This window comes from Molossus molossus, unplaced genomic scaffold, assembly GCF_014108415.1.
Source record: "Molossus molossus isolate mMolMol1 unplaced genomic scaffold, mMolMol1.p scaffold_m16_p_11, whole genome shotgun sequence".
In the NCBI taxonomy this organism is placed as follows: domain Eukaryota; kingdom Metazoa; phylum Chordata; class Mammalia; order Chiroptera; family Molossidae; genus Molossus; species Molossus molossus.
This window is the reverse complement of record NW_023425346.1, coordinates 55,902,706-55,928,954: the sequence shown is the minus strand read 5'-3', so window position 1 is coordinate 55,928,954 and position 26,249 is coordinate 55,902,706. Positions and strand designations below refer to the sequence as shown.

At 39.2% G+C, this 26,249-nt stretch overlaps 2 protein-coding genes across 5 annotated transcripts in view; one reads left to right on the top strand and one right to left on the bottom strand.

The window, feature by feature from the left end:
• Positions 1-6,848, top strand: part of LOC118625122 (10 kDa heat shock protein, mitochondrial) — a 44,712-nt gene extending 37,864 nt beyond the window's left edge. For 3 of the 4 annotated variants that reach the window (XM_036253501.1, XM_036253496.1, XM_036253499.1), the window contains 3 exons: positions 2,105-2,184; positions 3,349-3,460; positions 3,587-3,994. In XM_036253501.1, the coding sequence (XP_036109394.1) occupies positions 2,105-2,184; positions 3,349-3,460; positions 3,587-3,718 (324 nt within the window). In that variant the 3' untranslated portion in view covers positions 3,719-3,994. Of the gene's footprint in view, positions 1-2,104; positions 2,185-3,348; positions 3,461-3,586; positions 3,995-4,312 lie in introns of those variants that run through there. The other variant, XM_036253497.1, reaches the window with a different exon arrangement.
• An 11,457-nt stretch (positions 6,849-18,305) lies between these two features.
• RFTN2 (raftlin family member 2) overlaps positions 18,306-26,249 on the bottom strand; it is a 57,818-nt gene continuing 49,874 nt past the window's right edge. The window contains exon 9 of the mRNA XM_036254544.1: positions 18,306-18,968. Within this exon, the coding sequence (XP_036110437.1) occupies positions 18,702-18,968 (267 nt within the window). The 3' untranslated portion in view covers positions 18,306-18,701. The remainder of the gene's footprint in view (positions 18,969-26,249) is intronic.

Here is a 26,249-nt window from a genome sequence, read left to right as displayed (position 1 = left end):
TGATATATTGCTGGATCCTATTTGCTAATATTTTGTTGAGGATTTTAGCAACTATGTTCCTCAAGAATATTGACCTGTAATTCTTTCTTTGTAGTGTGTTTATCTGGTTTTGGAATTAGGATAATTCTGGCCTCGTAAATAGAGTTTGGAAGTCTTACTACTTCTTGCATTTTTTGGAATAGTTTGAGGAGAGTTGGTGTTGTTAGTTCTTTGAATGTTTGGTAAAACTTCCCTGTGAAGCCATCTGGACCAGGACTTTTGTTTCCTGGGAGTTTATTAATTACTGCTTCAATTTTATTAATTGTTATTGGTCTATTCAAGTTTTCTGAATCTTCCTGGTTGAGTTTTGAAAGATTGTATGTTTCTAGGAATTTGTCCATTTCACCTAGGTTATTCAGTTTGTTGGCATATAGTTCATAGTATTTTCTTACAATCCATTGTATTTCTGTGGTGTCAGTTGTTACTTCACCTCTTTCACTTCTGATTTTATTTATTTGGGTCCTCTCTCTTTTTTTCTTGATGAGTCTGGCTAAAGGTTCATCAATCTTATTTATCTTTTTAAAGAACCAGCTCTTCATTTCATTGATCGTTTGTATTATTTTTTAAATTTACTGAAGAGCCTCACTTTATTTATTTATTTATTTTTTATCCTCAACCAAGGACACTTTTCCATTTTTTGTTCAGATAGAGTGGGAGGGAGAGAAAGAGAGAGACATCGACCTGAAAGGAGCACATCGAGTGGCTGCTTCCCACGACCCCAACCAGGGCCAGGGACAAACTGCAGCCGAGGTATGTGCCCTAGTGGAAACTGAACCTAGGTCTCTCTGGACCATAGGCTGATGCTCTATCCGCTGAGCCAAACCGGCCTGGGCTGTATTATTTTTTTAGTCTCTATGTCATTTATTTCTGCTCTGATCTTCATTATTGGGGTATTTGTTTTTGACCAAATCACCTGTAATCACATATATGGAGAAAGATAACTTTTTCAACAAATACTACTCATGGTACTGTTTTAGGCAGAGTCTGCTAACCATAAATTCCTGTGGATGTATAGTTAGAAAAATACTAATGTTTGTTTAGATAATCTTTGTGTATTTGCCATGGCACTGTAATAAGCCATATTTACCAGTTATTCATTTACATTTCTAAATACTAGTTCATTTTTTTTCCTTCAAGGAGATCCCTGGTTTATTCTCACTATTCATTTCCTCTGATCCTTTTCCCTGTCTGCTCTCAAAAGAACTGAGTGTGAGGAGATTACTTTGCCATTTTATTTTTTCTTCAATAGGTTTGCTGATTTGCCATGAGACAATAGGTTTCATTGTTTCTGATAAATGGAATAGGATAATACAGGTTTATTAAAATGTAAAGATAGAAATTTCATGTTAAATTTCAAACGAGGTTCAAGGAGAAAATTCTTTAGGGAGCTGTTAGGGTTATAGGATGCCGAGCACATACTAGAGGATGCTTTTTAGGATGTTAGAAGGCAGTGATCCCTCAAGGTATTTGTGAAAAGAAGGAGGCTTCTGGGCCTCTTGGTAAAGTATAAATCAGTGGACCAGGAGTCAGCATATTCCTAGTATAAACATGTTTTTGAGTCCTTCCTAACTGTATGATCTTGCCTAAGTCATTGGCCATCAGTCAACGAAGTCCTTGCTGCTGTGTGTCATTCTAGCAGGGCTCTCCCTCTTACGCTTTAGAGTTGGGATATTTGCGTGCTTGCTTATTTGAATCTCTGTGATCTTTTCTAAGCTGGACTGCTTGTTTTGAAAGATTCCTTATTCTTGCCCACAGATAATTTTAAGACCTGGAAGAAGCCTGTGCATACTCTGCAAACTGACCAACCTCAGTTTTATTTGTAAATCAGGTTAGATTAGATAATCAGGCGTTCTTTCCAGCTCTAAATATTGTTTTCTTCTGGGTACAGTGGTGGGAATGAGAGATTAGGAGACTGATTCATGTATCTTCCAGAGGTTTGATATAGTTCATGGGGACAGTAAACCCTTATTTATTGATGTAACATTGAATTTTATAGTCATTCTGATATTGTAACCTAAGAGGTACAGCTCTTTGTTGATGCATTTTTATGTCCTTTCTTTTATAGTGTCCTGCTATAGACTATACTAGACATACACTTGATGGTGCTGCATGTCTTCTGAATAGCAATAAATATTTTCCCAGCAGGTAAACAAAACTTTTAAAACATGGTATTAAACTTTTTGGATTTAATTGAAAGATTGTTGTTTTTAAAACTAGGTTCCTGGTTAATGCATTATATTTGTTTTTTTAAAATCTTTATTGTGGAAAGTATTACAAATGTCCCCACTTTTCTCCCCATTTACCCCCTTCTTCCCGCTTCTACCCTCCTCCCGGTTTCCCCAAACTATTGTCTGTGTCCATTGATTAATGCATTGTATTCTTTAAACTTTTTCTTTTATTCAAGTTTTGAAATTAGGGTTATGGTTAAACTAAAGATAGCAGGTTTTAGCTCCCAAACCTCTCAGGCCAGTTCAATCAAGGGTAGTCCCTGCTGCTGTGTGTCATTGTTCAGAGCCCTTTCTTGGATGCTTTAGAGTTGGGATATTTATATACTTGCTTACTTGAATCTCTGTGACAGTGTCAGCCTCTTCTTAGACAGCATGCCTTTTCTTAGAGAGCAGACTTTTCTTAGTTTAACTGCCTGTTTTTGAAGGATTCCTTATCCTTGTTTATCATAATCCTCATCAAATAATATCTGGGAAGAAGCCTGTGTACACTGTAATGTTATGGGTGAGGTTTGTGACTGATCTTTTATTCTATTAAGATATTTGTTACCAGGTAGATCGATTTGGAAATTTTATTTCACCCCAAATATTAACTCCAGAGAGCTCATATAAACTATGTAAAAAATACTGGGTTTTGCCTCAGTATCCTATATTTTTAAAAAAAGAATATCAGAAATGTGCAGGCAATTTTTGTTTCTCAAAAACAAAGAATAAAGTTCTATGGAATAAAACAATAATTCCTTTTAGTAGTTTTAATCATCTCTAGAGAACAAAGTATTAATGTCTTATGTATATGTTTTAGTAAGTTTTGAGTTGTCAGGGATTTGTTTTCATTTCCTTAAAACTATAACATTTCAAGACTATGATACTGAATTTCTTAGGCACTGTGGTTACATAGAAAGAGCACTGGCCCAGGAGTGAACAGGGGTTCTAGTCCTGCTCTTGCCACTTACTAGCACTTTGACCTTGGACTGGGAACTTATTTTCCCTAGGTTTCTGTTTGCACACCTGTGAATTGAGGAGGTTGAAATATATTGTTTCTAAGATCTGTCCAGCTCTATGAATCTATGATTTCTGTTTTTAGGGTTAGCATAAAGGAATCATCTGTAGCAAAACTAGGATCAGTATGCCGTAGGATTTACAGAATATTTTCACATGCTTATTTTCATCATCGACAGATATTTGATGAATATGAAGTAAGTATATTTTACTAATTAACCTGATGCATTCTTATCAGAATGACAATAATATATGCTGAGATTATGTCTAGTTTTTTTGGTTTGGGGTAGTAAATTAAAATAACATTTTTTTCTTCTTTACAGAATGAAACATTTTTGTGTCATCGGTTTACTAAATTTGTGATGAAATATAATTTGATGTCCAAGGATAACCTGATTGTACCAATTTTAGAAGAGGAAGTTCAGAATTCAGTTTCTGGGGAAAGTGAAGCATGAAGGGAATCACATAGAAAAAATGTACTGATCACATAATTAACATTAATTATGTACTGTATATATATCATTTTAGACACATCAATCATGTATCCATATTTTAGCTTTTTTGTTTAGTATAGGTTTTTGTATGCTGAGTGTTGCCTTTTAAAATGGGAAATACTTTTTAAGTTATTCATGAGTTGTATATTCACCAGTGTGGCACTCTTGGTTTTTAAATAAGATTAGTATTATCTGTTTATAATGCCTGTTAATAAAAGAATTTACAGTTTGGTAAAATTGCTGCTAAACAATCATTGGATCACAATCCTCATCAAATAAACCATCTATAAAAAGATGAGTGAGCTTGAGGTTTCGCACAAGCCATTTACTAAAGAAATAGTAATGTTTTTCTTTGGTTTTCTCCCTGAGTTTAGATAGTGTAGAAAATTCTGTAGTACATAGTTTAGTCTTAACTGTTAACTTTTAAAAAATGAGATAAAAGTGATTTAAAATTCTGTTAATAGTTTTTGATATACATATATGGTTGTGTGTATATCCAAATATAAATCAGTTGAAGCATTAGTAATACTGAAATAATCTTAATACTACAAAAAGTAAATTCTAGACCCACATACTTGGAAAGGATTTATTTTTTGCAACAGTGGACTGTTACATACAAGATGGTGATAATAATAAGGTGCGTAAATGATGTTCCCACTGGAAACCTACCCTGTCCTTCCCTTTTCCTCATTTTCCTTCACTCCCTCCCCAAACTGCATTAGCTGAGAAGCTTGTCACTAGACTGTGATTTAGTGGTGGCTTATACCTATTTATATATACTGTATTGATTGCTTACAGATTATACCTCATATTAGCAATTACACTACAGGAAAAATGTATTGGCATAGGCTCTTGCGCATCTTTGTTTTGCAAAATTGTTCTAACTACTTGGAAAACAGGTTTTTAAATAGTTTAACTCTCTCTGTTAGTAATAGTAATCTTTTTATCCAACCATCAAGGCAGCATTTAAATCGAGTTAAAAAATATTGTAGTATTTATTTTATGACCCCTCCCTACAATGTTTATGTTTGAATTATATGCACATGTTATATATTTTTTTGCAGTAATTTACAGATTCCAAGGGTGTTGATAAATGATCATACATGTTTTGGGCTTTGTTATAATTCAGTGTCTTAACAAGGATTCAATTGCAGATTTTATAGTCTTATAATTTACTGAATGCAGTTTTAAATAAGGCACTGGAGTTGTGATTGCTAAACTGGTTGTAATGAGGCACTAACATAGGCTAAAAATTGTACATGCAGAAAATATATAAATCCATCTCTTCAACAGAGTTGACAAACATGGGAACTTTTTCATTTAAAATGGTTATTTAAAAAAGACATAAAATGGTTATTTTGAAATTAAGATGAAAATGTATTCTCATCTTAATTTGTTTTTAAAATTTGAGGAAATATTATATCACATAATGAGACAAGTACATACAGCAAAAATGTGGGAAATAGTAGCATATTGAGAGTGTGTATATATACTTATGCCTTTCCCAGCCTGCCAGTATATTTGATTTTGGAACAGTGCTATCCTAGCAGCCAGTCATTACTTTACCCCATCCCACAACTATCCTTTAAGAAGTTTTATGATCATAGTGAAAAGAATGTTGACTTTGAAATTATACATTTATATTAATGTCACTATAAACCAATGGGAATATTAATTTTTACATAAACTTGCTAAATATTGAGAGACTAAATTACTAAGTTAATAAATTATATAGAGCAATGTTGCTGTTCTCTCTAGATGGTGTCTCGGTGGATTTCTGTTGCAGTTGTTGGGCTTGGCAATCTGGCTAAGTATTTTGAAACACATTTTGAATAATGTGGCTTAGTGTTAATGGGGAAATAAAATATGTTTTTTTAATTTTTTAATTTTTTTTTATTACTCATTTCATCTTTGCTGTGTTTGGAATTGATCATAAAAATACACAGAAAAGGAAACATCAGTTTGTAGTCTTGCTTTTGTATTCACGTTGACATCTCCTTTATACTCATTGCATGTGAAGTTGACTCACTATACTAGGCAGACCTAAATGAAACAGTTACTGTTTTTCCTTAATACTGTTTACAGACTTTTGGAAATATACATGTATGTACTTAAGTGGTATTGAAAAAATTAATCACCCTGGCAAACCATTGATTTATAAAGTAAATGTTCTAAAACAAGGGGAATAGAAAACTCACAGTTCTGTGTAATGAGGAAGTTAAGCTCCACTTTTTGTTTGAATTATCCCATATAGATCCAAAAGTTAAATTTTTCTTTCCATAAAATTATTTTGACCATATAGTCATTTCACTCTTTTTCTTCTATTATACTTGGGAAGGTAAGCTAACTTAATAATTTATGTTCCCGTAAGTATCATAGTTCTTTTGTGTGTGTACATTTCCTTTTCTCTGACTTGAGATTACATTTTTAGAACAATTTCTCAATTAAATTCTCAAGTTAACACTTTTTATTACCAGAATAACATTACAAATTCATCATTGCGTTGTTAGCAAAGACTGTGTTATGATTTAAACACATTTACTGACTATTGCCGAATTATTGTAACAGAACTAATTATTTGTACCCAGTATACTTTGCTCTTCTCACTATAGGATGACACCTTTTTGCCTGAAAGCTTTCTATGATTTTATTTGCACTGTTAAATTCTACATTTTATATTCTTTGTTTTCGCATACTTCTTGGATGTGCTAAAGGTTTCTTTGTGTAGTTCTTCTATGCTATGTAATTTTTTTAGTAAAAGTAGTTGATTTTCATTTCTTAAATGCAGCTTATTGTTAACTACAGACACTACAAATGTATTGGTACAAGACATTTAGCAGCTTATTTGAGATGGTCAAAACATCAAATTCGTTTTCTGAAAAAATATGCATTATCTGTAGAGTATACTACAAACCAGGTAATATCAAGTTAATCTTTTAAGAGCAGCAATTTTCAACTGGTGTGCTGCAGAATTTTTAGAATGTAATAACTGACTATTAAGTCAGTGGCACTGACCACTTCTCCCTTAGATTGTCAAATAAAAAATGACAACCATCAAATACAACAATAGCCGTCTGGTGTGAATGAATAAAAATTATACCTTTTTTTTTTTGGTCAGAGTGGCAAAAATATATTTTCTGGTGTGCCACAGAATTTTAATAATTAGTTTGCGTGTGCCATGAGATGAAAAAGGTTGAAAACTGCTATACTAGAGGGGGTTATATTACTTATCTAAAAGATTTAACTAGGAGCCTCACTCTTAGCATTTAGGATGCATGTTTTATAGGCTCTTTTATATGAGCTGGGAACATAATGTAATTAAGTAAAAACTAAATTTTCATAATTACCTAAATTTCCAAAAGAAATACAGTTGTCACCCCAAACTTACACCCATGAAGATAGTATGTCAATTAAATGTCTGATATGGATTTTGGGATTAATTATAGCATCAACATTCAAAGTATAGCATCAACATTTTTTAAAAATGAAATCAGCACTTTATCCTGATCTGATTGTTGCTATAAACCTTGGTAAAAGCAGTTTATAATTTCATAAACAGTGGATTTACCACTTGTATTTTGGGTGGACTTCATGAGAGCCATTTTTATCTTGAATGACAATTAGAACTTTTTACTTAAAAACTTGTTTGTTGCAGATTATAGGTTTTTCTGCCTTTTTGTGACAATGTCAAAGGAACATTCTCACAAAATATGATTCTTTATGTAAAAGAATTTTTTACATTTACATTTGCTGATTTTAATATTTTGGTTTTCCTTAGTATCTGTATCTAAAAGAAAATGTTAGTCTATTTTTAAAAACCACTTTTTACCTTGTTCTAAAAGAGTGAATCAAATAGAAACCATAGGGTTCTGTCATATTTCCCGTTTCCTTCAGAGATAAAATAGATTGACGGAGTCAAAGGAACAAGGGAACTCGCAGCTGACCTTCTGCTTCTAACCAGCTTTGTTGCCAGCGTTATCTTCTGTTTTTAAAATGTGGGAGCCTACTTGAGACTTGTTGCATCCCACCATTTAATGGAATTCAAAAGCCTTGTTTTGTGAGACTTGCTATTTGTGAGGTCCTTGAACTGTGGCACTGGAGATAACCTTTTGTTTGATTTGATGAAGGAAATCAGGTAAATTCTAGTAGGTCAGTAATGTTTTGGTTCCTTACAAAGTGAGAATGCTGCCATTGCAGAATGTCCAAGTGCATCCTCAGACAGGTATGGGTAGAAGGTGCTATTTAGTTTCTCTTTTCTGAAGAAATGAATATGTCCTATTAAATGAGTATGTCCAGGCTGGTCTGGAATCTTTAGGGCACTGAGTAGGGAAAGTAATTTTTTGCCATCAGGTTTTTTCAGCCATGTTTAGCATATTCTAGACTGAAGCATATTTATCTGTTTGGTGGCAGTATAGATATTAAATCCAGCCTTTATCACCATTCTTGAATCACTTGGGTTTGGTTTATTTGGGGGACTGAATATAAAGAATTGGCAATCTCTTAGCACAACTAAAAGGGCTCCATTGTGCTGGTATTTAGCAAATCCCAAGGAAAGGATAAGAAAAATATATTCGGAAACTAGAAAAGGAATCTTAGGGTTCATTGAGTCAAGTCTCTTTCCTTTCCTCTTGTTTTACAGCTTTAAAAACAAAACAACAAACCAATGCCACAGAGATTACATGATTGTCCAGAATTCCCACAGATAGATAGTGCAGAACTGGGCTCAACCTGCTGAATGATGTGGAAGTTAATGTAGAAGAGGGAAGAAAGGAAAGTTCATCCTCTGGGGCCTAGGAAACCAACATTCCCTCCCATGTGACCTCTCAGTAGATGATGCATGCACCATCAGGTGATCTCCATTCTTAAAACTCCCAAGTTAACTTGCATGTTAGGATTTTCTAAGCCCAAAAGTGCTTTTTGGGGGCCAGAATTTAACAATGCAGTCACCCGAGTCTCTGGGAGTAGGTTGAGTTTAGGAGTCGTGTGAAATCTATTCATTTAATAGAGCATTTGGTATATTAGTGTGTAGTGCACTAAATAGTAGGGATGTTCGGGAACTTCCAAAACCCATGATTTATTTCCAGGCATATTTTAATCACATTTTGGCTGATTATAAACAGTCCCTTGTCCTGCTTATAATTCTAAATTTTAAAATAGGCCAGTCATTAACTGGCTAAAATCCCATTTGCCTTTAGCTTGCATTAGCTCATTCACAAATATGCCAAAAGCTTCACAATGCACCCATTCTTCCCCAGGGCTTTCTATACAACCCAATACTAACCTAGCCAATTTTTCAAGTTGGACCCACATGTGCTTCTTTGAGTCAGAATTGCACATTGCAGTTGTCACTTGGCCCTCGCCCTCTCTATTTATGCATCAAGTGATCTAAAATATGAAATTCAGTTTATGACAGTCTAGATCCAGTTGAGTGAATAAATTGAAAATTTGTAGCTATTAATGCAGATGACATTATACTTTATGGATAATTTCTCTTAAAAGAAGTTTTTCTCCTGACAGTCATTTGCATCTTGTCTAGTTAAGTCAATGAAGCATTTTAAGGACTGTATTTCTGATCTTGGAATTAAATTAGAAAATAAACTTGAGATTGCAGCTATGTAAATAGAATAGCTTTCCAGAAGCTAGAAGTGAGAATAAAGAAAATGTGATATCTGTGACCTTAAAAGGAGAGAAATAAATTTTGGGAAAGCACATTTTTGTAGATTTTTAATTTCTCCCTAAGTAAATTTGGAATATTTTACAATTTATATATTTTAAATTCTATTAAGTTAAAAAATATCTTATGTCTAGTTAGAGATAAAGAGGCTATAAGTCTTGGCAGCAAACTCTATTAAAACATCCTCTTTGCTTATTCACATTAATACATTTTTTCTAAGCCTGCATTTACAACCAGTTAATTTAGCAATCAATGAAGATTTTTCTTTGGTGCTGTATTTATATACAGTTACTTTGACCACCTGAACATCATTCAACATATTAATACAACAAGATTTAAAATAACTGGTAATGATTTGGGGGAATTAGGAAAAATGACTTTTCAAGCATTGCTTGTAGCAGGGGAAATGTAGTACGATGAATACAAAATGAGCTTTTTAGTTGTTGGTGAGAGGATTAGGGTGAAATGAATGGGGTTCACTATTTCTGAATAAGATGCAAACTTTTACAGCAAGGGTAGAGACTAAGTCCTTATTTTAATTAAATACCAGCACCCAGATATAGTGCAATTACTGGGAAGACTCCATCAGTAGAGAGTGAAAAGCTCAGATTTAACAGGGTAATAACAAGTGGAATGTGACCCTATTGATTGGTGTCGCCTTTCTGAGACTTCGTGAAGTGTCAGAAGGAGGGGCCTCTCAAGTGTGTCTTTCTGGCCATCAAGGTTCTCCATATCCACTGCGTCATATCCTCTGCCACTCCTCAGACTTCCTCTCATTTGCAAGATTCTAGGGCTCACCGAACCTTAGAGCTCATTGCATACTCACTCAGATATAAACACTGTTTCTCAGAAATGGAATGGAGTGTGAAAAGGGGCCAACGTGGTGGCCTGGAAATGTGGTGGTGGCAGAAGGGAGGCCAGGTGGGGGGGCCACAGACAGGAATAGATTTGATGTGAATGTTCTCTGGACCTACAGGAGAAGAATTTCTTATCTTGTGAATTCCCTATTGCCTACTCTCTTCCAATGCCCATGACACCCTGCACCTACTCATAAGGACCCCTCTTGTCAGTACTCCCTAATCTCAGGCCCTGACAGCCATCTGCTGCTCTGCACAGTCTCGATCCTTGGCTCTGATTGTCCCAAGACCTTAAAATCAGACAATTTTAAGGTCTTTGTAGGCACCAGATCCACCCATACAAGATTAAATATATTAAAATGTAGCCCCATTTCACATTAAATATAATTTTGATACTTAAAACATAAATTTGAACAGCTTTTTGCAATTGATTTTAAAGAGCTGGGTCTCTTGTTTACTTTGTTTACAATTGACAGTTGTTTCCCATCAGTCTTATTCTCTGGAATTCCTTTGGGAAAAGCTAATTTACAAATTATTATTATTTTTGTTGTTGTTAATCCTCTCCCTAGGATATTTTTTCGTTGATTTTTTTTAGATGAAGTGGAAGGGAGGGAAGGAGGTGGAGAGAGAGAAACATCAATGTGAGAGAGAGACATCGATTGGTTGCCTGTCGCACAACCCTGACTGGGGCTGGGTATCAAACCTGCAACCCAGGTACCTGCCCTTGGCAGGGAATTGAACTGCGACCCTTCAGTCCGAGGGCCAACGCTCTAAATTCTGAGCCAAACCATCCAGGGCTAATTTACAAATTATTTTTAGCAACAACATTTTTATGAATATGAAAAGAAATGGTATATATTTTATAGGTATCTATTTGAGTTTTGCAGTTTTCATATTTTAGAGCCAACATATTTTTTAACAGGCCTCAAGGCTTTTTGGGGACCTCTGAAAAGTTCATTAGGTCCTCGTGTTTAAAATGATCTGAGTATAATTTTATAACAAATGCATGCTGTAATTAGAAATACTGTATCAAATATCATTTGCTCAGGGAAGCCTTCCCTAGCCTTGAATGTATTAGATTTGTCTGTTATATGCTCTCCCAGCAAACTTCCCTTCCTCTAAGAGTATTTCCATGAACTACAAATACATAATTATTTCTGTTATTATTCATCTATCTTTCTTCTCTGCTAGCCTATTGATTCCATTAGGGCAAGACTGTGTCTGTTTGCTCTCTAGTCCCTGGCATGGCATGTGACCAAGAGTCAATAAATGTTAAATGAATGAAAAGAGTGAACCTGCATCTTCTCATAGGGATTCTGTTTCAGCAGGAGGGCTTCATTGCTGTCAAGAGCCTGCGCATTGAAAACTAAAAAGCATTCTTTTTGTTTATTTGTTTTATTTTTTATCCTCACCCGAGGACATTTTTCCATTTTTTTTGTTCGGGTAGAGTGGGAGGGATAGAGAGGAAGAGAGAGAGAGAGAAACATCGATGTAAAAGGGACACATCGAGTGGCTGCCTCCTGCATGACCCAACCAGGGCCGGGGACAAACTGCAACTGAGGTACGTGCCCTTAGCGGGAACCGAACCCGGGTCTCTCTGGACTGCAGGCCAATGCTCTAACCACTGAGCCAAACCAGCCAGGGCCTAAAAAGCATTCTTAATCAAGAGGTCTCCCCTCCTCCTCCTCCTCCTCTTTTATTCAGGGTGTCTGCCTTTAGCAGTGTGTGCCTGTAGTGATAGCAGCATGGTCTTCTGTTTGTCCTTGGCTGCTGAGCATCTAGTTTTGGTCTCTGGTTCTTCAGGAGATCGGTGAACTACCTAACATACTTGGCAAAGTAGTGATGAATCTTTTTATTAACCACCTAGAAATTTATTGAAATGTTTGTGAATATTATATTCAAATTTTAAAGATGCCCTGCATTTCTTCTGGCATTTCCCCAGGTGTAATCTTGTTCACCACACCACAAAGAACTTTACAAACAAAAACAGATCTTTAAAAAAATAATGGTTTCAATTTATTGAGCATGTAACTAGGTGTCACGAACTGTGGTAAGTACAGTCCCACAATATCCCACTTAATCCTCATACAATTTAATTTGTGTCCACAGGAACAGGGAGCTAGGGTCAGGCTCTGAATTCAGTCCTGGCTCCTAAGCGTGGGCTACTCCACTTGGCTATGCTATGTTTCCGAGCATTGCTGTAACTCATCCTTGGAAAACCCCTTTCATTCTTATATGAGTAGGACTGAATTAGGCAGCCTGTGTTGGAATGGAGTGCCTTAACCAAATAAGGTTTTGCTTTTCTTTGTAACAAGACCAGAGGGCAGCAATCCTGGGTTAGTGCATCAGTTCCAGGGTCCGACATTGGTGTCTCAGGCGCCTGTCTTCCAGTTCCATCATCCCTGGGACATGGCCTCCATTCTCAGGCCCAGCTATTTCATGGTTATAAGGAGGCTGCTCCCCTCCAGGCTCAATACACTGGCCAACATTGGGTATTATCAATCTTTTTAAAACTGCTAACTCAATGAGAAAAAAAAGGCATCTTTTTTTGGTTTTTGTTTTGCAGTTTTTTTTGTTTTTTTTTTTAATTTTTTTTTTTTATCCTCATCCGAGGACATTTTTCCATTTTTTACTCAGATAGAGTGGGAAGGAGAGAGAAGAAGAGAGAGAAACATCGATGTGAAAGGGACACATCGAGTGGCCGCCACCCACACGACCCAACCAGGGCCGGGGACAAACTGCAGCCAAGGTACGTGCCCTTAGCGGGAACCGAACCCGGGTCTCTGTGGACCGCAGGCTGACGCTCTAACCGCTGAGCCAAACCAGCCAGGGCTGTTTTGCAGTTTTTTATTGAGTTAAAATATTGTCATGTTGCCCAGCTGGTGTGGCTTCGACCCATGCACCAAGAGGTCACCAGTTTGATTCCTGGTCAGGGCACATGCCCAGGTTGTGGGCCAAATCCCCAGTGTGGGGCATGCAGGAGGCAGCCAGTCGATGTTCTTTCTCATTGATGTTTCTATCTCTCTCTCCCCCTCTTCCTTCCTCTCTAAAATCAATAAAGAAAAAAAATATTTAAAAAAATCTTGTTGCCCTGGCTGGTTTGTTTTAGCAGTTGGAGCGTTGGCCTGTGGTCCGGAGGGACCTGGGTTCAGTTCCCGCTGGGGGTGCGTACCTCAGTTGCATTTTGTCCCCGGCCCTGGTTGGTCGTGCGGGTAGCAGACACTCGATGTGTCCCTTTTATGTCGATGTTTCTCTTTCTCTTCCTCTCTCTCCCTCCCACTCTATCTGAACAAAAAATGACAGTGTCCTCCAGTGAGGACAAAAAAAAAAAGTCACATTAATTGATTTTTTTCTTTTTTAAATAAACTGCCTATTTGTATCATTTACAGTATTTTTTACTTGGCTATACATTGTTTTTTGTTAACATCTCAGTGTACTTAGAATATTAGTCCTTGGTCATGTGATCGTTTCTTTTTCTTTTTTCCTTTTCTTCTCACCAGAGGACATTTTTGCATTTATCTTCAGATAAAGAGGGAGGGAGAGAGGGAGGAAGAGAGAGAAACATCCATGTGAGAGAGACACATCGAGTGGCTGCCACCCGCACGACCAACCAGGGCCGGGGACAAATTGCAACTGAGGTATGTGCCCTTAGCGGGAAAGAAACCCAGGCCTCTTTGGTCCACGGGCTGAGGCTCTAACCACTGAGCCAAACCGGCCAGGGCCATGTGATCGTTTCTTGATTCCAGTTTTGCTTACCTTTTGAGGTTGTTTATGGAGTGTTTTTCTGTGTAGAAGTTTTAAATATTATTTTTAGTATTTAGGCAGTCTTTATGACTTCTGAGTTTTGAATTATCTAAATATTAGCTCATATATTATTTCACAATTTTATAGGTTTTTTTACATTTACAGGAAGGTATTTTGAAATAAGGAATGAATCTCATTCATTTGAATTTGGGTCGTGGTGGTTGTCTTCACATGCAGAGGTAGGAAGAAAGGGAGAAATATAGTACATCAGACTGCAACAGTCCCAGAAGCTGGACGTTTTTAAAAAATGGAATTCTAATTAATACAAAAGGAGACAAATCTTGAGACACATGGTTTCCCAGAAGAACAAATTCAGAAGAATGACATGTGGTTATGTATCTAATGTTTACAGAAAAAATATTGAAATGTTAAAACCCACTTTTTGTATGTGTGGTATAATAAACTATATGCCTCTATTTTGGGAAGGAAAAAGGAAATGTAAATAAAATACCCAGATTTGGTGTGTTCCAGTTTTATATAAATCACTGAAATTAAAGACATGCTATTCGCTTGCTGTAAGAAATAAAAAGTTGTTTACTTAGCCCATCTATGACATGAGTGCTTCTCTTTGAAATGTGTTGAAAACAGCTCTCTGAGGCTTAGCATGCCCATTAAGACACGAAGAAGATTAAATGTGTGTATTAGTTTTTTTTAACATAATCAACCAAGGAAATTTTTACATTAGACTTCAGATTTCCCAGATGTCCATTTGGGTGGTTCTTGGGGGCAGCCCAAGCCTGGGAGCCAGGACTCCTACTGGCTCCGGAACAGCAGTGATGAACTGGGAGGGCGCAATGAACACCTGATTGAAACTTGTGTGGTCAATTCAAACTTCCTTTCCATGCAGGTGAATTTTCTAATCCCACTTGCTGTTTTTATTTAGTGACTCCATTTTTGATGAGAAAATAAGAATAATTTGATTTTCAATTGAGAAGGGGGGGTGTGCAGAGAGAAACATCAATATGAGAGAGACACATTGATCAGTTGCCTCCCACACTACCCTGACTTGACCAGGATTGAGGATGAACCAGCAACCCAGGTACATGCCCTTGACTTGCCCTTTGATCCTCTAGCCAGTGCTCTAACTGCTGAGCCAAACCGGCCAGAGCCATTTCTATATTGTCGATATGAGTCCTTGTCATGTATGTGTTTTGCAAACATATTCTCCCAGTCTGGCTTGCTTTTTCGTTCCTTAAACTGAGTTTGATGAACAAAGTTTTAAATTTTGATGAAGTCCTATTCTAGATATCTTTTGAAATAAGCATTTACTGCTATGAGCCAAGGCCAGCTTCTGTTGTTTGCAGATGAGAATGTTGGCTGATGTAAGTCTGCAAAGAATCACTTTGTTACTTATACATACCTTGATTTTATTTACTTAATACTTATAATAATTTTAATGCTCAAAGCATTTTTGGAATCTATTATAAAAATAAGCCTCACCAGAAACAAGGCTTATTATTTTAGAGTTTTGCCTAATTTTCTACCTCAAACACCATCTTAGAACTTAATCATCAGGGTTAAGGCCCTGTAAACTTTGGGCTGTTGCACAAGGTAAAATTCACTCTCATGGTGTGATAAATTGCCAAAACAAATACTTATTTAAATGGATATTCTGATGCTTTGCATTATCTCATTTTCCTACATATCCACCAGTACATTTTGATTTAACATGCTTAGTTATACTCTCCCATTGTTAGCACCTACTACATCTGATTTCTCACTTGAAATATAATCTTCCCAGAGGGAGATCCTCTAGAGCCCCGAGGAGTTCAAAGAAGGAAGTCTGTCTTAGTCGTATGTCAAGAGAGCCACAGTCCTTCCAGCCCAGAGAGAATAGTGGTGAGGAGCCAGTGAGGACAGGCCAGGAAAACGAGACCACTCCTTAGCTCTTCCCAAATGAAAGAAAGGAAAATGCATCTGGGACATTTATATTCATATGTATAAGCACCTGCTCCTGATAAAACAAGGGACTTGAGGTAGCTGTGATTTGGATTGACTACAGCTCTGCCTCCTGCTTGCGTGGGTGTCTGAAGACTCCTGCTAGCCCTGGAGTCCCTTAAAGAGAGTGACTCTTTTGTTTATCTCTCCTGAAGAGAACTTTAGTGATGTTGACAGTGATTTCTCTGGTGACTAGGTGTTAGTGTTGTCCATGAAAGATAATAGGTTGACTTTAATCCAAATGGGGTGGAACTAGCAAGGAGTCACTGAAACCTAAGACAGAAGTGCCATAGATACCGTACCAAGGGGAATGGCAGAACTCCACCCTCACATCTATGATCTTGAGTCTTTTCATCCTAACTTATAGATATTAAAAATTCACATGCCAGAGCCCCTAAGGAATTACATGTGTTATGAAAAGAGTGGACTATACAACTGGCAGGTAATAAGGTTAGTCACATTTAACTCCTCGGGCATACAGAGTTCAAGTTTTGTTATTTTTTTTTAAAGAATAGACTCAAAGCCATATATATATATGACACTATAGAACCACTTGGTCATTATTTATTCACTATAATACAAATTTGCCATATAATTTAAGAATCGTTGGAATAAATGCTTATGAAATAGGTTTTGAGGATACAACTGCTGTTTATTCTAATCAAAAATTTAAAAAAAAATAAGAAATAAAAGCAAACTCTAAGAAGAAAGTAAGCTTACACAAACTTTAAAAAATTAGAAGTGATTGATATACCGTGAATCCCCTCTGCACTGACGGAATGACACAGGACCCTGCCTTTGCGGACCCTGGCACTGGACACGCTGTCTGATTTTCCTGAGTACCCTTTCTGTGTTTCCTAACTTGTGGCATTTTGTGCGCTCCAGAAGTAATGCTTGTGTCTACCAAACATTCACCAGCTCTTGAATATGGAACTTAGGTTCATCTAAAAATCAAAACAAGCCTTGGCCAGTTTGGCTCAGCGGTTAGAATGTCGGCCTGCGGTCCAGAGAGACCGGGGTTTGGTTCCCACTAAGGGCGTGTACCTCGGTTGCAGTTGTCCCCGGCCCTGGTTGGTCATGCGGGTGGCAGCCACTTGATGTGTCCCTTTCACATCGATGTTTCTCTCTCTCTCTCTCTCTCTCTCTCTCTCTCTCTCTCTCTCTCTCTCTACCACTCTATCTGAACAAAGAAATGGAAAAAAAAGTCCTCCGGTAAGGATTAAAAAAATAAAATAAAAATAAAAACAAAAAACATTTCTGCAAATATTGTTGATAGCTATTTCCACAGAATAATTCTGAATAGAATATTCTTAAGTTCCTTTCTACCTATATAGGTAATGCTTCAGCATGGTACAAGTGGAATGATACCATGTTAATCTTATTTACAGTTCATGGAGATTGACTTAGTTACACTAGATATTTGATACACATAATACATAAATGTACAAAACATATTATGAACATTTGTGTTTAATAAAACAATAGCCCAGCGACAAATGACATTTTATTATTCAAATGATCTTATAATGTCAAAACCAATGCTAATAAAAATATATAATATGTTGAACTCAGTAATGGCAAAGTCAGTTGTTCAGTTGAAGGTTCCCACATTTCAAAGTAAGTAAGCCTTTGACAGAGGAATGCAAATCCTATATTTTGTAGAAATTTAATCTTTACCCCTCAAAGTCTGGGCAAGGCAAAGGCATCCCTGTCAACAGAGATGGCACAGCTAGGCCACCAGACCCATCGCATGTGCTACAAGCACATTTTACTCCTGCAAGATGGAAAATTCTGGGTTTCCACCTGCTTCGTGATTTAGCCATCGAAATAAAAGCATAATTCAAATCTAGACAGATATAAAAGGCTTCAGTTTCCACTCCCAGTTGATATTTTCCCTTTTCACACTATTTGCAATATAAAAGAAATAAAATTAATTATTTCTGTTTATTAAGGTTTTTAAATGTTGAGATTGGGTTATTTCCGTATCGAATGGTAGGGGGCACTGCTTTGCTCTATTTCTCAGCTACTAGAAACAACAAACTTTAAGCTCAGTGGGTCAGCACAGGGCTGGTAACATGGTGGCCCTTAGCAAAGACAGCAACAAAGATTTTTTTCAAAGAATATTTGAACAAATAAGGGTTTGCTTTATATACATGCCACGGTTAAAGACAAAATTTGGATTCATTGTTATATTCAGGAAATAGGTATTTCATTAATTAGCTGTGAGTGTGTGTGTGTGTGTGTGTGTGTGTGTCACACGTGGGGGGATGGCATTATTTTTCAGTTTAAGTAAGACTAACTTCCTGAGAACTTTCTAATTAGGCAAAACACTGATGGAGATATTTAGTTTTCTTACCAGGAATGATAAGAAAAGTATACCATGTGCATTCATGAGAAAATGAAGTAGATTATCATCAGTTAATACCCTAATGAGACCTCTGTGTAAACAGATGATTTTATTTGAGAGAAGTGTAAACATGAGTCTAAATTTACAAATCTGTGGGTTATTCTTCCTTGTCTGGGGGGTTGAGCCAAAGTTTACGCAGATTAGAAGAAAGCCCGAGCCTGGACAAATTCAAAGTACTACTTAAATGCAGAGAAAGTAATATAACCCAGTCAGTTGGCAGCAATTGATAATCACGCGCAGGCCTTCTGTGCTGCGCTGCTGTGCTCACATGCAGGTGACCTGAGTGGCTCCATCTTCCTGGTCAAACTGTCCCTCGTCTAGCTCCCGCAGGACGCCCGCGCCGCCGAACCCCGCGAAGCCGCTGGGGGGGGGCGGCCGCTTCTCCTCCATCCAGCACTCTCGGCAGGGGGAGGGGCCCTCCTCGGGCAGGTTTCTGTTCTCTGCAGGTTGTGACATGGCCGTGTCCAATCCAATGCTCCTGCTGGTGCCTTTGCCTCTGTCTTCACCTTTCGCGTGCCGGCTGGCTTTCCTCTGAAACAGAGATGGGCAACCAGGAGTTAAAAGCTGGGTGCTCTCCTGTCCCTCTGCTCTAGCGCCCACTGCTCTCTGCTCTGCTCTTGGAGGTCCTGGGCATCTCAGGACCAGCGGGGAGACCTTCACCCCCCCCAGGGGACAATGGGCGCCTGTTTCACAGCCTCTGTTGCTTCCGGGCACATCATTCTGGTCATTGGCAGGTTGGTTGTGTACCTGTCTGGACCCTCAGTGACTTGTCTGAGGAGAGAAACCTGTTGAGATCACACTTTGGGGAACAAAGCGGGGTAGAAACACATTAAAGGTTCCATCTTTTTCTGGTGTTCATTGGGATCTAACGACAGAAAAAGTGTTCCAGCGGCCGCCTCACACCCACTTAAGAAAGGGCTGCAAAGAGGAGTCGCCAATAACTCCGGCCAAATGGCACAGCTCAGCACATTGACTGGGGGCTGGCCATGTTCTCCGTGCGGTTCAGAACAGAGGGGGGCACGGTCTGTGCCAGGGAGCCCCGTCAGGATGCAGTGTCTCGGTCGGGGACAGGGAGGCTCCTGGAGAGCCGGACCAGCTCCCCTGGCTGCTCCGCCCGTGAGGTTCCCATCACGAGCTTCCTTAATACCGGTAACATGACATGGATGAGAATAGGCACCAAAAAATTTAGGCACAAAACTCCTAGGCACACAAAAAAAAATTAAACAGGGGGAAATAAAAAAAGAGAAACAAAAGGGATACATTTAAAAATTTTTTAAAGTGGCCCTGGCCGGTTTGGCTCAGCGGTTGGAGCGTCGGCCTGCAGTACAGAGAGACCCGGGTTCGGTTCCCGCTAAGGGCACGTACCTCGGTTGCAGTTTGTCCCCGGCCCTGGTTGGTCGTGCGGGTGGCAGCCACTCGATGTGTCCCTTCACATCGATGTTTCTCTCTCTGTTCCTCTCTCTCCCTCCCGCTCTATCTGAACAAAAAATGGAAAAATGTCCTCGGGTGAGGATAAAAATAAATAAATAAATAAAATAAAAAATTTTTTAAATTGATTTCTTTTTAGAGAGAGAGAAAGGGAGAAAGAGAAAGAGAGACAAACATCGATGTGAGAGAGAAGCACTGATTGGTTGCCTCCCACCCACAGCCCAACTGGGGGTCGAACCTCAACCTGAGTATATGCCCTCACTGGGGATCGAACCTCCACCCTTCAGCGCACGGGATGACGCTCTAACCACCTGAGTCACACTGACCAGGGATCAGAGGGATAAATGTAAAAAGCACAATGATTTCCCAATTTACAAAGTGTTTATTTGCTGAAAGTTCATTTATATGTTGTGTGGGAACTAGGGTTACATATTCTTAAATGTAAGAGCTAAAATTATAAAATTCTTAGAACTCATAGAAGTCAGATGCTCAGGCTAGTCTTACAAAAGGGTTGTTGAACTGTATGTATAAGACACAACAGTATCTTCTACTGGTTTTCAAGGCAAACACATAAAGCAAACAGCTTTACTCAAGTGGATTCTGCTCCTGTGGAGTGTCACCACTGTTCATGCCAACATGGAGCGCTCCCCATGCTGCATGCGAGGGAGAGCTCCTGCGTCCTTGGGCAGTTCAAGGGGACAGGTCCACAGTGGTCCTGCTTCAACAAAAGCCCAGCCTCGTGGTCCCCAGTCAGATAGAGCTGGGGGGCGTGTCATTTTCCATCGGCCCCCTTGCGTTCATCAAATGCAAACAACCAATCGCAAATCCTTTTCCTTTTTATTCTCACTCACCAAATGTATTGAATTGCAAACAAGGAGTGGAGCCTGCCGGGTTGACTCTCACACTGGGTACCGGATTTGAGAAGGGCCTGAGCTCCGGCACTGGGACGCTGGCCAGTGAGGATCCAGCCTTCTGGCTGCAGGCAGAGCTGCTGGGTCCTGCCATACTGGGTTCCTTTCTCAAGCCTGGCTACTGGCTCCCTTTCCCATGTGCATAAAGAATTCATTCACTCTTGTTTGGTTTTTTTTTTATCCTCGCCCGAGGACATTTCTCCATTTTTTGTTCAGACAGAGTGGGAGAGAGAGAGAGAGAGGGAGAGAAACATCGACATGAAAGGGACACATCGAGTGGCTGCCAGCCTCACGACCAACGAGGGCCAGGGACAAACTGCAACCGAGGTACATGCCCTTAGTGGGAACCAACCCGGGCCTCTCTGGACCGCAGGCCGAAGCTCTAACCACTGAGCCAAACCGGCCAGGGCCAGAATTCGTTCACCGCTGAATGAATGAACTGGGAGGGCAGAGAGCCCGGGAGCACTTGGCTGCCTGGATCTTTCCTCCCTCCCCAGCACCGGAGCCGAAGGTAAATTTTGCAATAAATTCTTTATTGTATACCTGGCACTAGAGGCCCACACCCACATACTCAATGAGAATTTTCTTAGTAAAAATTGGGCATTATTCAGAATAACAAGATATTCATAGTAATTCACTTTTAGATAAGTGTCAAGTAGACAGCCACCAAATATAAATATCATGTGTTAGAAGATGACAAACACCTCACATGGTAACTCGAAAAAAGATTTCAGAACACTTTTTCTTTTTTAAAATAATTTTTTCTTTATTGATTTTAGAGAGAGAGGAAGGGAGAGGGAGAGAGAGAGAAAAACATTCATGAGAAAGAATTGGCTACTTCCTGCATGCCCCCCCCCCCCCTGGGGATTTGACCCACAACTTGGGCATGTGCCCTGACTGGGAATCAAACCAGGACCTCTCAGTCCATGGGATGAAGCTCAATACACCGAGCCACCCCAGCCAGGTTTACCATATGACTTGTTTTTTTAAAATTTTTATTTATCTATATCCTCACCCGAGGACATTTTTGCATTCATCTTCAGATAGAGCGGGAGGGAGAGAGAGAAACACCAATGTGAGAGAGACATTGAGTGGTTGCCACCCACAGGACCCCAACCGGGGCCAGGGACAAACTGCAACTGACGTACGTGCCCTTAGCGGAAACCGAACCTGGGACTCTCTGGTCCACAGGCCAATGCTCTAGCCACTGAGCCAAACCAGCCAGGGCCCATGTGACTTAATAAATACATTTTCAGCAATGATAATGCCTCCCCTACTCCACCCTCACTCCACAGGAAATAATACCTTTTCTAACATATCAACTTGCAGTGTTCTTATCAACTTGAAGTGTAGGAGACTAAAGCCTGGCCAGCCTTTAGAGATCATCTCTTTGAACCACTTGTTCTACAGAGGTAGGACTCAGGCCCGATGGAAGACGGGATTTGCCCGAGGTCAGGGAAAGGCTGGCCTTGGACTGGAGTCTGAGTATCTTACCTTATTCTTTTCACACTTATATTACCCACATCTGCAAAAGATATGAGTAGATTTGTGGTCCCAAATAAAAATTTCCTTCTATTACAAAATACACGTTCAGTGTAGAAAACCTGGCAAAAACAAAGAAAAAAGCAAAACCCACCCACAATCCCATCTTGCAGAGCTACTACTGTAAAAATTTGATGTACTTTACTGTTTTCTTCTCTAGATAGCTATGTGTTTGCTACACACAGAGAAATGTACAGCTCACTTTCCCCTTTGGTACTATATTTTGAATATTTCCTTTGGTCAGTAAAGAAAGATTTTCCATGCTATACTGCCAGGCTTAGTCATATATACCACTCGTACATGCTCAACTGATGTTCAACAGAGGAGCCCAGGAAAGTCAGTGGGAAAAAGAAAGTCTTTTGACAAATGGTTCAGAAATAAATGACTTTTTAGGGCTCAGTACCTAGCTTTAGCCACTGCAGTTCCTTGGAGAGGAGGCAAGATGGCAGAGTGATTAAAACAGAGATCCTCTTTATTTGTACATGATGCTCCTTAAGATACCTGACATCCTTATTCACACGGGGACCTGATTTAATTTCACAAGGACTTCCATCGAGGATACTAACAGCTAATGAATGAAATATGACCCTTATGACTTTCAAATAATTTCAAATTAACTTCAAATGACTAAAAAAGTAAGAATAACATTTGCTAAATAATTGTCTTACTGTAAGGTGAGGAAAGAAGTTGATGGATATATGAAATATTTCTTGCTATTCATATAATTTTATTGTCGTTACCGTGGGAAAGATCTAATTCAGAACAGTTTTCTGGCTGCTGCTCCTTCAACTTCTTGGTGTGCGTTAGAGAAATAATTCAACAAGTGTGTCCAAGAAGTCTTTATCTCTTGAAATCATTCATTTTGAGATATATTTTAAAGACAAGAAAATTATTTGAATGCAAAACTGCTCTACAGAAGAAAAATAAATGTAAAATGGGAACCATTAAAATTAAACTCCTGTCTTTCAGCATCTATTCTCTCCATCTTTCTTTTAATAGCAGAACTCCTCCCCACCTCCGTGCAATCTTTAGCTGGACATGTGGTATTTCACTGTGGTACCAGCTCAAGGTCGCCCAGATTACATTTCCCAGCTTCCCTTGCAGATGCTTGTGGCAACATAAATAAATGGGATGTGAGAAGAAATATGTCTGTGACTTGGGGGTCAGAGCCCTGCAGGCATGCCTGGAATTCCTCACGACTTCTTGCTGGCTGGACGTGACAACTGTGACAGCAGCCTTGGGTCCAGGGGCAGAAGCCAAGGCAGCAGAGCTGAGTAGCCACGACGCAGAGCCGTGCTCTACCCCTGCCGCCTGCCTGCCCAGCTTTAGACTATTACAGGAGAGAGACATTTCTGTTGAAGTTAAATCATTCATTTTTGTTGTTGTTGTTAATCCTCACCCAAGGATATTCTTGGTACTGTCGGTATTGTTTATTTTAGTCATTCTAACAGGTGTACGATAGTAGTATCTCATCATGGTTTTCATTTGCCTTTCCCTAATGGCTAATGATTTATGTGTCTTTTTTATGTACTTATTTCTCATCTACATATTCTCATTGATGAGGTGTCCAAGTCTTTTTTTTTTTTTGCATTTATCTTCAGATAGAGCAGGAGGGAGAGAGGGAGGGAAGGAGAGAGAGAAGCATCAATGTGAGAGAGACACCTTGAGTGGTTGCCACCCACACAACCCCAACCAAGGCCGGGGACAGGCCGCAACCAAGCTACATGTCCTTAGCGGGAACCGAACCCAGGCCTCTCTGGTCCATGGGCCAACGCTCTATCTGCTGAGCCAAGCCAGCCAGGGCAGGTGTCCAAGTCTTTTAATTATTTTTTAACTGGGTTATTTTCTTTTTTTTTTTAATCCTCACCGGAGGACATTTTTCCATTTTTTGCTCAGGTAGAGTGGGAGGGAGAGAGAGGAACAGAGAGAGAGAAAGAAACATCGATGCGAAAGGAACACATCGAGTGGCTACACCTGCACAACTGACCAGGGCCGGGGACAAACTGCAACCGAGGTACGCGCCCTTAGCGGGAACCGAACCCGGGTCTCTCAGGACCGCAGGCTGATGCTCTAACCGCTGAGCCAAACCGGGCAGGGCTTAACTGGGTCATTTTCTTATTGTTGAATTTTGAGAGTACTTGATACAGTCTGGACATACGTCCTTTGTTATAATGTGATTTGCAAGTTTTTTTCTCCCAGTCTGTAGCTTGTCTTTTCATTTTCTTAGTGTTATTAATAGAGCAAAAGTTGCTAATTTTGATAAAATCTAATTTATAGATTATACTTTTGGGGTCATGTCTAAGAACTTTTTGCCTAGTTCCACTTCATGAACATTTCTCTCTCTTTTTTTTTTTCTTCTAAAAGTTTTCTAGCTTTACTAAAACTATCTTTCAATATTTTATAGAAAACTGAGGCAGTAAATGAGAGTATAAATATTTTGAATTGGCATTTTCCATGTTCAAAAAATTCTCAAGTTACCTAGAATATTGCACATATCTGTAAAGAACAAAACAAATTCCAAAAGGAAAGGTCTTGATAACTTCAGAAGAAAAAAATTCCAACAATACACTTTCTTCATTATGAAATTCTCGACACCAACTCCATGACCTTCAGTCAATCAAACTCTCGTGAAACTGTCAGTTCTCTTGCTCTTTCCTCCGAAACGACGGCCATGGTAGAATACTTCTCCAAAAGAAGAGAAGGCTGTAGCACGGTCCGAAGTTGCTTTTGATTCGAAGAAAGGAGAATCAAACCTTTTTCTGGCCATTCTCTACATATACCCATCCTTGATTCTTCCTGACGGAATGCTTCTTAATAAACTTGTGACCTTGAGCCATTTTCACTGGGAGTGACGCCGGGGCAGAGGTGTCGGGGCTCACCCCTGGGCAACGCGGCCTGTCTGCCACCTACGGTCTCGATCACTGCTCTCCTGCTCCGGGGAGGAATCTTCCTGTTTGCCGGTCTACCTCTCTACCTTCCTAGCTCTGGAGCCAGCCAGACCCTTTCGCTCATGTTTTTTCATTGAAAGATTATTTTAGCCCTGGCTGGTCTGGCTCAGTGGTTAGACTGTTGGCCCTTGAGGCAATGAGTTGCGGGTTCGATTCCGGTCAAGGGCACAGACCTTGGTTGTAGCTCCTCCCTGGCCTTGGTCAGGTCATGGGGGAGGCAACCAGTCGATGTGTCTCTCTCACATCAATGTTTCTCTCTCTCTCTCCCTCCCTCCCACTCTAGCTGATGAAAAATAGAAAAATATCCTCAGGTGAGGATTAAAATAAAAAAATTAATGTGAGACATTTTAGCATGGCTGTATTATATGCAGGGTGGGGCAAAAGTAGGTTTACAGTTGTGAGTACGCGAAAGTTTATACTGCATACTGTCAGTTTAGCTTTGCTAGTTTAGATAACCTTAGTTTTCTAAAACAATATTTTTTAATATAGTGGACAAAACAGGGGCCACACCCTAAATCTGATAGCCTCAGGGGAGGCCTGCAGGGGGTGGGGGTGGGGGTCTTACAAACTCAGAGACCCAAAGTAACCACATAGGATGGTCTGAAATGAAAACTTACTAACTAAAAGTGAGTCTTGGCAGGTAGCCATTTCCTAGGCCGGAATCTTCCCTGACAATCTTTAAGGTCAATCATTACCTTAAGTGAGCCTGTCTCTTGTCTTTTTGTGTTTAAAATAACATACCTTTGGAATGTCTGAATAATCCCCCCTTTTTCCAGACCTCTCAGGGCACAATCTGGCCCCAGAGCATGCAAACACAGAACGCTCATTGTTATCTTGTTGCCCAAATACTATGTATGTGTTGTAAATGTTAATTGTTAACCACCCTGTCCCCACCAATGTAAAAGAAGTCTCCCCATTTTACCCTTTATCCAGTCTCAGAGACTTACTTCTCTGCTTTGCTTTTTCCACCTCCCTGATCTACA